Genomic DNA, 13,837 nt, shown 5'->3' with positions numbered 1-13,837 from the left:
GGAATCTGCGGGTCCCTGGGAAATGCGGGCATTTATTCAGCAGTCGGAGAGTGCAGAGACACATAAATTGCGAGGGAGCGGGGCGTCGAGGGCGCAGATTCCGCGTCCTGGGGGCGGAATCCGGCTCTCTGTCCACCGCCGCTGACCCCGGCTCTGGCCCCGGCTCTTGCCCCTTTCCTTGCCCGGGTCCCTGCCCCCTCCCCGTCCCCATCGCCGAGCTCTCCCGGCAGAGGGGCTCTTTCTCGGGGCCGTCCCCTCCGTCGCCACCCGGACCCGGGGTGGACGCTGCCGGACCCTTCGGGGACCCCCCCCCACCCCACCCTCGGGGACCCCCGTCCCGCTCCCTTGGGGAATTTCATTCCTTATTGCCACCCTCGCCCTCGTCGCCCCCTTCCCTCCTCCCGCTTATCCTTCAGGAGGTGCAGCCGGAGGACGGGAGGACCGGCCGGGCCGAGCCGGACGGAGGCGAGAGAGGCGGGTCGGGCCGAGCCGGGGTCCGGCGGGGGTCCCAGGGGTCCCGGGCTCCCCGCGGCGTCGAGCCAGCCGGTGTGAGGACGCGCGGGCCGCGCCGCCCAGCTGCAGGAGCCGCTGACCGGCTGCATCGCCCTTCCTTCCGAGGAGGCTGAGCTCCCCGGACCCGAGTCTTCTTCCTCCTCCTCTTCCCCTTCCTCCTCCTCCCCCTCCTCCTCCTCCTCCTCCTCCTCCTCCTCCTCCCCGGAGCGGCGCGGGCGGGCGGGCGGCTGGAACGGTCCGGACCCCGGGACAATGGTTCTGGACAAGGAGGACGGTAGGTGTCCGCTCCCCCCACCCATCCCACCCCCGTCCCGAGGGGCTGCGAGGGGCAGCCGGGGTTCAGGGGGTGGGTGGAGGGTGGGGGGGACGCTGGGGGGGGGGGCGGCAGGACCGGCTCCGGCCCGGGAGGACGGCCGGGAGGAGGAGGTGGCGGGGGGGGGGGGTCCCCTCTGCATCCCAAAGTTGGAGCGCGGCCGCCCCCCACCGCCGCCCCCGGCCCTGCAGACCCCCGCCCCGCGCCAACGCGGAGTCCACAAAGGGGACCCCCAGCTGGTCGCAGGAGCGGGTTTGGGGTCGGGGGGCGCAGGGGGGAGAGGGCGGCGGGGGTCCTTTTATCCCCCCTCACCTCCTCTTCCCCTCCCTCTTCAGGGGCGCGGGTCCCCGGGGACCCCCCTATCCCAAGGGGGCCGAGCCTCGGCGCGGGGGACTTGCGGGGAGAAAGGTTGGGATCCCGGCCAAATGTGGCCACCTGCTGCCCAGGGCAGGGTGAGACCCTTCCTCTCCCCCTCCTCCACCACACACACACACTCTTTAACACCTCCCCCCCACCCCAAATCCCACCCAACCTTCCCCTCCTGGCCAGCCGCCCCCCTCGCCCGCCGTCTCCCTGCCGGCTTGGGCCGGGTCCTCCCCGGTCCAGTCCTCCGTGTCTGGGGGGGGGGGGGGTTGCGGGGGTGTGGGCGATGCGCCCCCTTCTTTCGGCCCTTTCTCTCCGAAATGGCCCTTCGTGTGTTCTGGTCCGGGGCTCGGAGATGTGCGGAGGGGCTCGGGAAACACTTCTGAGCTTTTGTGATGCAAACGGGAGGCTCCAAACCCTCCGGAGTGGGAGAATTCAGGAGAGAGATGACCCTTCCAGAGGGCTCAGCTCCCAGCCAGAATTCCTGGGGCGAACGTGTTTGAGGGGTTCAGAAGATGCTTTCCTTCTCCTTCCCCTTTCCCCTTCTCCTTTCCCCTTCCCCTTCTCCTTTCCCCTTCCCCTTTCCTCTTCCCCTTTCCTCTTCCTCTTTGCCTTCTCCTTTCCCCTTCCCCTTTCCCGTTTCTCCTTTCCCCTTCCCCTTTCCTTCCCCTTTCCCCTTTCCCCTTTCCCTTCCCCTTTCCCCTTTCTCTTTCCTTTCACCTTTTCCCTTTCCCCTTTCCCTTTCTCTTCCCCTTTTCTCTTTCCCCTTCCCCTTTCCCGTTTCCTTCCCCTTTCCTCTTTTTCCTCCCCTTCTCCTTTCCCTTCTCCCTTCCCTTCTCCCTTTCCCCTTCCCCTTCCCCTTCCCTTCCCAGGTATTTTCTCTGTTTGGGCCTTCCCTCACACATCAGCCTTGAAAGACTTTGAATACTCTCTGTCTTCTCTAACTCTTGCAGGGTCATGGGCTGGGAATGCGTCTGTCACACTGTACTCTCCCAAGCGCTTAGTGCCGTGTTCCGCACACAGTAAGGGTTCAATATTATGATCGATTGATTGACGTTCACTCTCTCCGTTCCTCTTCTCCCTACTCCCGGGCCATGAATCGGGCCACGTTTCCCCATCCTATCCTGGAAGGATGGCTCGACTGCCAGGGGTCTAAAAAGTGGACAGCCGTGTTCCAGCCCTCGGGATATGGGGTAGAGCAGTACTTTATTTTAGTGCCGGTCTCTCCTGCTAAATGGTAAGATCCTACTCCCCCAAGCACTTAGTACAGTGTCCCACACCTAGCAGGCACCCAATAAATGCCTTTGAAGGATTGTCAGTGAGTCGACCCCCGTATCAGTGTGACATTGGTGGTGGAGTGCTGGTAATAGCCATCTACCCCTGCAAACAATTCCTTAATCAATCAATCAATCAAGCGCTCGTATTTATTGAGCGCTTCCTGTGTGCAGAACACTGTACCAAGCGCTGGGGCGAGTGCGATGCAGAAATATAACAGAGTTGAGCGTCGCATTTCCTTCCCACTGGAGCTTCACCGCTCCGGCCGTGGGAGACTTCACTGCGAGTTTTCCTTGGAGCTCGCTGAGATCCGGGACCTCCGAGCCGTGGGGAATCGGAGAGGGGTCCCGGGAAGCTCGAGACCCTTGGAAACTGTCGCCTCACTGTCGCGATGTAGGAGACATGGGGCGGGGGAAGGGGAAAGGAAGGTGGTCCTCGGTTGCTCAAAGTCAGAGTTTCGTTTTGTTCTGTTTTGCTTTGCTTTGCTCTCTGTCACCCCGTTTAGACTGTGAGCCCGTCACTGGGCAGGGATTGTCTCTATCGGTTGCCGAATTGTCCATTCCAAGCGCTTAGTACATTGCTCTGCACATAGTAAACGCTCAACAAATACTGTTGAATGAATGAATAAGAGCCGGCCCAGCAGCAGGCGGGCTCTGGGGCTGAAGGGTGTCTGAGACCGGAGGACAGAAGGGGCTGAAGCCCTGACCGGGCGGGGGCCTGAGCCGGCAGGTGCCCACAGATATGAAATCATCTCCGTATGTACCGTGGAGGCTCCCGCTTCCCTGGGATTAGCTCTGTCTGTGTGTGTGTGCGCGCACTCCTAAGAGGGCCTTCCATTCCTTCCTCTGATATCTATAATTCTATTTATTTATGTTGATGCCTCTGATGCCCGTCCACTTGTTTTGTTTTGGTTTTTTTGTCTGTGTCCCCCCCTTGTAGACTGTGAGCCCGTCGTTGGGTAGGGCTTGTCTCTATCTGTTGCCGAATTGCACTTTCCAAACGCTTAGTACCGTCCTCTGAACCCAGTAAGAGCTCAATAAATAGGATTGAATATATGAATGAATGAATTGTGCCCTGGGGAGGGGAGGAGGTACGTGAAGGGTTAAATGGCAGGGGGATTTAGAAACGTTAAAAACCTTCTTTCTTATGATGCAAAAACAGGAGGCCGGCAGATTTCTACTCCGTCCTCCTGTTTTCTTCTTCTTTTTCTTTCTTTTTTTTTTTCTCCCCCTTTTCGGCTTTCGCTTCAGAAATGAGCTCCGGACCAGACGTGGCGGGGCAAGAGGGTGCCCTCTGAGGTCTGAGTTTTCTACTCGCTCTCAGTGATTTATAATAATAATAAAAATAATGGTATCTGTTAAACCCTGACTATGTGCCAAGCACTGTTCTAAGCTCTAGAGTAGATACAAGGTAATGAGGTTGCCCCATGTGGGGTTCACGGTCTTAATCCCCATTTTACAGATGCGATAACGGGCACAGAGAAGGGAAGTGACTTGCTCAAAGTCACAGAGCTGATAAGTGGCAGAGCCGGGTTTAGAACCCACGACCTCTGACTCCCAAATCTTTGCACTGTCCACTAAGTCACGCTGCTATCCTATTTCAGGCCGTTTAATAAATGGGCGATGGGGTGGGCCCTATTTATCTTTCCCCCTTTTTTTTAACTTTTTTTAAAAATCAAAGTGTTTCCCCCCCTGCGCCAGCCCTCCCACAGCTGTTTAAACGAGTCTCGATGGGAGGTCATCTCTGCGGCTGGAGGGAGCAGAGCCCCGAGGGAGGGCCGCTTTGGGGGCGTTTGGGCTTGCTGAAGGATGGCAGATGTGCTCAGTACATGCGCCCGGTGAGGGAGGGAAACAGTAACCCCTAGACTGTACAGGCCCTTCTGTCAGCCGGCACCCCACTGACCCACGGGAATGACTCGGTTGTGTGTTTTTGTGTATGTGGGTGTCTGTGTATGTGTGTGGGAGATTTAAAAAGCCCAAGTGAAGAACTCATTGAAAGGAGAGCCCACTCAAAGGATGGAGAGCCAGATCCCCTGGAACAGGACACTTCACTCCTAAAAGCAGAGAAAAGAAAATTGGGGGACCGGGGGTTATTGGGTAGGCCTGCTAAATAATAACTGTGGCGTTTAAGCCCTCGAAATGTGCCAAGCATTGTGCTAAGCGCTGGGGTAGAGACGAAATGATCAAATGGGATGATCTCTGTCCCACATGGGGCTTGTGCATTAATGGAGAGGGAGAAGGGGTATTTAATCCCCAGTTTACAGAAGAGGAGACGGTGGCATAGAGAATTTAAGGCACCTGACCTGGGTCAAGCAGGCGGGTAGCGGAGCCAGGACTAGAACTCAGGTTTTCTGACTCCCGGTACTGTGCTCTTTAATAATTATGGAATTTGTTAAGTGCATACTGTGTGCCAGGCACTGTACTAAGCGCTAGAGTAGGTACAAGCAAATTGGGTTGGACACAATCTCAATCTCAATCCCCATTTTACAGATTAGGTAACTGAGGCACAGAGGGGTAAAGTGATTTGCCCAAGGTGTCTCAGCAGACGAGTGGTGAGGCGTCCTATCTGATTAGTTTGTGTCTATCCCAGCGCTTGTGTAGTGCCTGGCATAACAAATACCATGAAAAAAAGGAGGTGGGGGGGAGAGAGAGAGCTTTTCCCATCTTGGAGTACTGGATATGGTGCCATCTCTGGGGGCCTGAGAATGAGTGAGGATGAATCAGAAAGCCCTAAATTAATCAATCAGTGGCATCTACTGAGCACATACTTTGTGCAGAACTCTCTACTGAGCCCTTGGGAGAGTACAATAATAATGTTGGTATTTGTTAAGCGCTTACTATGTGCAGAGCACTGTTCTAAGTGCTGGGGGAGATACAGGGTAATCAGGTCGTCCCACGTGAGGCTCACAGTTAATCCCCATTTTACAGATGAGGGAACTGAGGCACAGAGAAGTTAAGTGACTTGCCCACAGTCACACAGCTGACGAGTGGCAGAGCTGGGAGTCGAACTCATGACCTCTGACTCCGAAGCCCAGGCTCTTTCCACTAAGCCACGCTGCTTCTCTCCAATACAGCGGAGTTGGTGGATACAATCCCTGCCCTCTCTGAATTTACAGTCTATATTGTACCCACATCAATCAATCAAGCAATGGTATTTATTGAGCGCCTAGTATGTGTAGAGCACGGCCTCAGTGCTTGGAGAGTACAAAACAATAGAATGGGTAGACACGATTCCTACTCACAAAGAGATTTCAATCTATATAGGACCCTCGTCAATCAATCCATGGCATTTATTGAGCGCTTACTGAGTGCAGAGCTCTGTTCTCAGCCCTTGGGGGAGTACAATACAATAGAGTTGGTAGGAGAAGCAGTATTTTGTTGTGGATAGAACACGGGCCTGGGAATCAGGACGTCATGGGTTCTAATTCCGGCTCTGCCATTTGTCTGCTGTGGGACTTTGGCTAAATCACTTCACTTCTCTGGGCCCCAGTTACCTCATCTGTAAAATGGGGATTGAGACCATGAGCTCCACGTGGGACAGGGACTGTGTCCAACCTGATTTGCTTGTATTCGCCCCAGCGCTCAGACCAGTGCCTGGAACATAGCACTTGATAAATACCACAGAAGCAGCATGGCTTAGGGGAAAGAGCATGGGCTTGGGAGTCAAAGGATGTGGGTTCTAATCCTGATTCCGCCAGTTGTCTGCTGTGTGACCTTGGGCAAGCCACTTCATTTCTCTGTGCCTCAGTTACCTCATCTGTAAAATGAGGATTAAGACTTTGAGCCCCACGAGGGACAACCTGATTGCCTTGTATTTACCCCAGCTTTTAGAACAATGCTTGGCACATAATAAGCACTTAACAAATACCATTATTAGTAGTAGTATTATGATCCCTGCCCACAAAGAGCTTATAGTCTACATTGGATCCGCCTGTCTCCTGGGGAAAGTTTCTAGGCCAAGCTCCTTTTCATCCAAAGAGCAACGATGACCCAGACCTGAGTTTCTGAAAATGTACTAGCGTCTCGGGTCCGGGGGAAGGAAGAAAGGGTCGGAAGAGCCTGTCAGCTGTCTGAAATATGTGTTGCGGCACTGTGACGTCAGCTTATGTAAGTAGAGCGGTATCATTTCAAGGGTCTGCAGTGACACCGAACAACTCGTCTGATGTAACCCGATGTGATCATCGGAAATATCAATCCACGTCCCAAACTTGCTCCAAGACCCTCTCTCCTTCCTACCCACCCCTTCTCCACCCCATCAGAGCTAGGGGAACTTGGGTGGGCACCCACTCATAGACAGGCCAGGAAGCTGAGCGACCACCCCGCCGAACCCCGGAGAACCCGGCTCCATCTCTGGCAAAAGGAGATGGGCTGTAACCCTTCCTGCCATCACCTACGCTGCAACCGCCAAATGAGAACAAACGGGATTTCTGCTCAGAGAGAATCTCGAGCGCTCAGATATTCTGCCCAGTTTCGACAGATTAATTATTTTAAATCTAGCTGTTTAACTGCTAATTAGGTGTCTTAAAGATTCTGAGGAAATCTGGGTTGGGAACTCAGTCGTGGAAAGTTGAGTGTGGGAGAGGAAAGGAAGGCAAGGAAAGAGAAAGCAGACCAAAATTGAACCCGATTTTGTTGAAAGAGGGACCCGGAGTAAAAGGGGAAGAGGCGTGCCCACCTGGACCTGAATGCACCTTTGAGACTGAAAGCTCGCTGTGGTCAGGGAATGTGTCTACCAACTCTATTATACTCTCTCAAGAGCTTAGTACAGTGTTCTGCATGCGGCAAGCGCTCAATTATTACGAATGATTGATTGAATAATTGATTGAGAATAAAGGGGATTCACTATCGACTGGGCATCGTTTCATCCTGAAAATCTAAAATTTCTCTCTAATTCAACTTGCCGTGTGTCTATCTTGGTACCCTCCGGAGGGGATGGAGTGATGATCTCCAGGAGGGGAGGATACATGCTGAGGGTGTGGGTGACTGAGGGGGAGGTGTTGGCCTAGTATGCTCATTTGAGTGAATGCTTCATTTTAAATTACATTTTTTTCAAAGTTTCTGTAGATTTCCTAGCTTCGTAATTATTTTAAAATGGTATTTGCCGAGCGCTTACCGAGTCCCAGGTACTGTATTAAATGCTGGGATAGATACAGGGAAATCGGGTTGGATACAGTCCCTGTCCCATATAGGGTTTACAGTCTTAATCTCTCTTTCCCAGATGAGGTAACTGAGGCCCAGAGAAGTGAAGTGACTTCCCCTAGGTCACACAGCAAACAAGTGGCGGAGCAGGGATTAGAACCCATGTCCTCTGACTCCTAGGCCCGTGCTCTTGCCAGAAAATCATGCTGCTTCTCATAATAATGGTCTCATAGCAATGTTTTCTTCCAGAATAACGAATTTCAAACAACAGGTGATTGATTCAGAATAAAACCATCTTCCACTTGACTTTGGCCCCAAGCTTCCACTGACAGGAACCCCCTAGGCTGTAAGCTCACTGTGGCCAGGGAATGCGTCCGCTTATTGGTATATAAGCAGACTTATTATTGGTATAGAAGCAGCGCGGCTCAGTGGAAAGAGCATGGGCTTGGGAGCCAGAGGTCATGGGTTCGAATCCCAGCTCTGCCACTTGTCAGCTGCGTGGCTGTGGGCAAGTCACTTAACTTCTCTGTGCCTCAGTTACTTCATCTGTAAAATGGGGATGAAGATTGTGAGCCTCATGTGGGACAACCTGATTACCTTGTATACCCCGGCGCTTAGAACAGTGCTCTGCACATAGTAAGTGCTTAACAAATACCAACATTATTATTATATCGTCCTCTCCCAAGCACTTAGTACAATGCTCTGCACACCGTATGCTCTCAGTAGATGTGAATGGATGAATGACCTCTCGGGTGACATTTGAACTCTCCTGTGACATTTTCCATCTTAATAATAATAATAATAATGTTGGTATTTGTTAAGTGCTTACTATGTGCCGAGCACTGTTCTAAGCGCTGGGGTAGACATAGAGGAATCAGGTTGTCCCACGTGGGGCTCACAATCTTAATCCCCATTTTACAGATGAGGGAACTGAGGCACAGAGAAGTTAAGTGACTTGCCCACAGTCACACAGCCGACAAGTGGCAGAGCTGGGATTCGAACTCATGAGCCCTGACTCCAAAGCCCGTGCTCTTTCCACTGAGCCACGCTGCTTCTCCAATAACATCTGCAATATCTTCTGCAATAACAGGACTCCTGGGGCTTCTTCCAGTCCCTATTCAGAATTCTGCCACAGGCGAACTTAAGCAATGGAACAGGAAGTGAAAACCCCTGAACTTCTGGCCCCCACCCTTTCCCCACCTTCCCGGGAAATGAAAACTTCACTGATCTAATGCAAGAACTCTAGACTGTATGCTCCTTGTGGACAGGGAACTTCTCTACCAACTCTGTTATTGTATACTCTCCCAAGCGCTTAGTACAGTGCTTAGTACAGACTGATTGACTGCTTAATTGATTGAAGGGCAGAGCCCTGAAACAGGCAAATTGTAGAGTGGGGGTGTGTGTATACATTCGTATGCCCATGTGTGCAGACATTTTCAGAGCTAAGAACTTTCAAAATAGTGATGGATCTCGGTGGGCTCGTGGAATTATTAAGACAAAAGTGGACTCCGTACAAATGGAAGGGTATACGGGTGATCATAAAGCTTAAGAACCCTTTATTCACTAAGGTGTTAGCTTTTCTGAGGCCTAAACACACTATTGTAGGTTGGAGGCCCTATTCGTTGGTTGGTTCAAATGCCACTTTAGCATGGCGACGATTTTCATTTCAGGAAACCTTTGGGGTCTCGGGTCTGTTTCAGGTTGGTCAGGGAAGGGCGCCTGCAGGCCCTGGAAGGGAAGGAAGCCAGGGACAGTGAGTCCTGGATGAAAGCGATTTTGTGCAAAATGATATATTTAACATCAGATAGGTTCGAGGACTATTAAGATTAAGCATTCAAAATGAAGGAGAGAAGAAAAGCCATCTGAGCGGTGGATAAGGAATCTAATTAAAAATCGGTATTAACGATATGTAGCCTGAGCCTCCCATCATGGTTTCAAAAAGTCCTGTTTCCCACTGGCGATCGCCGAGGGGGTAGGACCCATTAGCAGGGGAACAGAATGTTTCCTTGAATTGGATTATGTGATGATGAGCCTGCAAAAGTCTCATGGTCCTGAGAGAGAGAGAGAAAGAGAGGAAGAAAGCGCCCAGGCTTTCTTGTCGATAGATTCCCAAGAATAGCCTTTTGAGCCTGGGACCAGGCCGGAACCAACAGAATAAAATTTTCTCCCTCCACTCCGTGTGGAAAGAGTTTTCCCAGGAAGCAGCATGGAGTAGTCGATAAAACACGGGCCCGGGAATCAGAAGCTTGTGGGTTCTAATCCCGGCTCTGACACTTGTCTGCTGTGTGGCCTTGGGCAAATGCTTCCCTTCTCTGTGCCTCACTTCCTTCATCTGTAAAATGGGGAATAAGACTATGAGTCCCATATGGGACAGGGACTGTGTCCAACCTGAGTAGCTGGTCTCTACCCCAGGGCTTACAATGTCTGGCACATAGTAAGCGCTGAACAAATATCACAGTTATTGTGATTATTATTAGTCAGGCTGGGAGTAGTGCGCAGGGTGGTCCCTACCAGTCCCCGTGAATCCTGGGCAAGGCGACGCATGTGACATCGCTCTTCCCGGGGAGCCCGGAGGGTAATGCAATGATGTCGCATGCCATTTTGTGGAAGTGCACTGATTTTGTGTGACCCTAGAGTCCCTCTTCAGAGAGGACTCCTGAACCCCCACACTTGTTCCAGAATCTTTGCATTCCCTTCCCAGCTGTGTATGAACTCTGACGGCTGGAGGCTTGGTGCCTCAAAAAATCACACGGGAGTAGTCAGGCAGCCAGTCAACCGTATTTATTGAGCATTTACTGTGTGCAGAGCACTGTACTTAGTGCTTGGGAGAGAACAGTGTAACAAAAACAGACACCATCCCTGCCAACCATGAGCTTACATTGGTACCAGACAGGGGACAAACTCACTGAAGGCAAACCCTCCTACCTAGACTTTGAGCCCCATGTGGAACAGGGACTGAATCTGACCTGATAACCTTGTACCAACCGCAGCACTTAGAACAGTGCTTGACACATAGTAAGCCTTTAATAAATACCATTAAATAAAAAGGCAGGACTGTCCCGTTGAAAGCAAGATGAATAGTCACCCTAGTAAGGCGGGAGAAAGACCTGTGCCTCAGTCACCTCATTCGCAAAATGGGGATTAAGACCATAAACCCTTTGTGTTTTAACCCGATTCTCTTGGATCTAACCCACTTCTGAGTACAGTACCTAGTACTTAGTAAGTGCTTAACAAATACCATTAAAAAAAACACTGTGGAAATGTCCTAAAGGACTGGTCTGAGCCCCTGATATGGGAAGAGTTGATTGAAGTGTTTGTGAAGAAAACTGAAATTGTCTTTCAGACCATCCGTGTGACTATGAATGCTGGTCAAGGGGGAAGTGGGATGATAGGGAGGGTTGGAAATTCTTTCCAGATGAAGGAAGACTCAACTGAATGTAAGTGGGAGAGTACAGAGACAACACAGTACCGTCCCATCTCCCATATCGCTTCCAGTTTTCGGGGATCCAGGGTGGTGGGAAAGGGATTTGGGAATAGAAGATGCTTCCTCCTCCCCATACTTTAGAACTTTAACCACAGTGAAGGCGTGGAAGCAAATGAGTCTCATCCACCCGATCCGTGGGGTTAAAATCACTCCCGTGAAGGTCACCGTCAGGGGTATCCAGTGAACCTCTTTAAATAAGAGCTGGAGTTGGTTGGGGAGTGGACGAGGGGGGCTTGCTTGTAGATTGCATGTATTTGTAGGAATCGGCCTCTCTAAATCGAGGAGCGATTATCGAGAAGCAACGTGGCTCAGTGGAAAGAGCACGGGTTTAGGAGTCAGAGGTCATGGGTTCTAATCCCCTCTCCCCCCCGTTTAAACTGTCAGCCCATCATTGGGCAGGGATTGTCTCCATCTGTTGCCGAGTTGACCATTCCAAGCGCTCAGTACAGTGTTCCGCACATAGTAAGCGCTCAATAAATACTATTGAATGAGTGAATAATCCCGGTTCCGCCACTTATCAGATGGGTGACTTTGGACACGTCACTTAAGTTCTCTGTGCCTCAGTTCCCTCATGGGTAAAATGGAGATTAAGACTGTGAGCCCCACGTGGGACAACGTGATCACCTTATATCCCCCCAAGCGCTTAGAACAGTGCTTGGCATATTGTAAGCGTTTAACAAATATTATTATTATTATTATTATTAAATAGGTCCCGCAATAAAAAATGTTTAAAAACTCATAGAGAGTGTCCTGCGGGTGGTGCTGGAGAGCCAGGCACATTTCAATTTCCACATTAAACAGACGAGAGAGAGAGAGAGAGAGAGAGAGAGAGATAAAGAGAGAGTGTGTGTGTGCGTGTGTTGAAGAAGGGGGTGGGGGGGGTCTGTGGGAAATGTGCGCATTTATTCAGTAGCAAGAGTGCAAACCTCATAAATTGAGAGAGAAAGACTGCGGTAGCCAGGCTCAGATATTCTCTCCCCCCCTCCCCCCTCCCCAACTCTTTGAATATAATTTTAGATTTAGATTCAGATTAAATCCAAGGGGAAAACACTTTATAAGGCTGAAAGCTGTGTAGTTGCGAGAGCCGGGGTTATGAGCTATCAAATGCAATTACATTAAGACAGATTATACTGGGCAAATTGAGCCATTTAGAAGGTGAGAATCAAAGAAACAGCTCTGATCCTGTCTCTTCCCTCCCACCCCCCCCCCTTTTTTTTTTCTTTCTTTCTAAATTACGGTTCCTAGTTCCTTGCAATTCTGAGGCACAAAAGTAGGTGAGACTGCTTTTGTATCCGCAAAGTGCTTCACTTCTGAATGTAATTCTAGCTGAGTGCAATCTAGGTTAAAAGCTGGACAACTGGGTAATTAGAGCTCTCTCGCCGCCCAAGGACCGTCAGCCGCGCTGTAGCTCATCCTCCGAGGGCTCAGAGCCCATCTCTTCTCCCCGGGGTGGAAGCTGCGGGACCCGGCCGTGCAGCCCCCCGGGCGCTTCTCACGCTCCCTGAGATGATGGTGTTGGACAAGGAGGACGGTAGGTGGGCAGGGGTCCCGTCACCCCCTTCCGATTCCTCCCTCCCCTCCCGCCCCCAGACCTGACGGTCCCGGAGCGTTTAGGAGGCCGGGACGGGTGGGGCAGAGCTGGGGGTGGGTGGGAGCCTGGGGGCTCGGCCTTCTTGGCCTTATTGAAAAGTCATCGAGTCCAGGAGGGTGTTTTTATTTTACTCCAGGCTTCCTCGGCTCCGAGGCGCCCAAGCAGAGACCATTTCTTCCCCTTTGAATCTTCTAGCAGGATGACTCACATTCGGCCCGCGCGTTATCCGAGATGCTTTTTATAGTGGTGTCTTCCTCCCCTCCCACCCCCCCACCCGCCCCCATCTCCCGGAACCCCGGACCTGTCGGGGAGCCCCCCTCCCCTCCTTCCCCCCCTCCCCCCGGTTTCGGATTATTGTCGTTGTCGCCGTCGTTCGGATTTAAATGTTTTCATTTTTGCTGCGGCTGTCCGCCTACCGCAGCCATAAAGCTAACGGCGGTGGCTTAATAGGCGCTCTAAACGGCTTCGGCAAATCATTGGCTCGTTGGGGGATTTGACTCTTGGAACGGTGGGCCGGGCCCGGCCGGGAGCCCCCGGGGCCGGGATGGTGGACGGGGCCCGAGGTCGGACGGGGACTTGGAGAAAACAGCCAGGGGAGCCTCTCGGGTGGGTGGAGGGTCGGGGGGCTGCATGGCACCCACTCCCTTTGCGGGAGGGCTACGCTCTGGGTCCCGCCTCTCTGGTCCCCCTCCTCCCTGGTTCCCCCACTGTCTCCTGCCCCGGGTCCCCCCACTGCCTCCCCTCTTGAGTTCCCCCACTGTCTCCCCTCTTGAGTTCCCCCACTGTCTCCCCTCCAGGGTCCCCCCCTTCCACTGTCTTCCCTCCAGGGTCGTGTCCCCCCCCCACTGTCTCCCCTCCAGGGTATCCCCACTGTCTCCCCTCCAGGGTATCCCCACTGTCTCCTCTCCCGGGTCCCCCCACTGTCGTCTCCCCTCCTGAATTCCCCCACTGTCTCTCCTCCTGAATTCCCCCACTGTCTCCCCTCCAGGGTCCCCCCGACTATCTCCCTTCCCGAGTTCCTTCTTCCTCGGCTCCCCCTCTCTCCCTTGGCTCCCTGCCCTTTCTCTCCTCCCGGGTCCGTCCCCTCCTCCTTCTGCTCTTCCTCTGGCCTCTGCCCTCCTGCCCCCGGGACACCTCTCCCTCTCTCTGTCTCTGTCCCT

At 52.6% G+C, this 13,837-nt stretch overlaps 1 protein-coding gene across 2 annotated transcripts in view; it reads left to right on the top strand.

The window, feature by feature from the left end:
* Positions 1-733: 733 nt before the first annotated feature.
* LMO1 (LIM domain only 1) overlaps positions 734-13,837 on the top strand; it is a 77,824-nt gene continuing 64,720 nt past the window's right edge. Inside the window, exon 1 of one of the 2 annotated variants that reach the window (XM_029061639.1) lies at positions 734-787. In XM_029061639.1, coding sequence (XP_028917472.1) covers positions 766-787 — 22 coding nt within the window. In that variant the 5' untranslated portion in view covers positions 734-765. Of the gene's footprint in view, positions 788-12,040; positions 12,618-13,837 lie in introns of those variants that run through there. The other variant, XM_029061638.2, reaches the window with a different exon arrangement.

The sequence above is a fragment of the Ornithorhynchus anatinus genome, chromosome 3 (assembly GCF_004115215.2).
Source record: "Ornithorhynchus anatinus isolate Pmale09 chromosome 3, mOrnAna1.pri.v4, whole genome shotgun sequence".
In the NCBI taxonomy this organism is placed as follows: domain Eukaryota; kingdom Metazoa; phylum Chordata; class Mammalia; order Monotremata; family Ornithorhynchidae; genus Ornithorhynchus; species Ornithorhynchus anatinus.
Note: the sequence above shows the minus strand (reverse complement) of the source record. Positions and strands in the feature narration are given on the sequence as shown.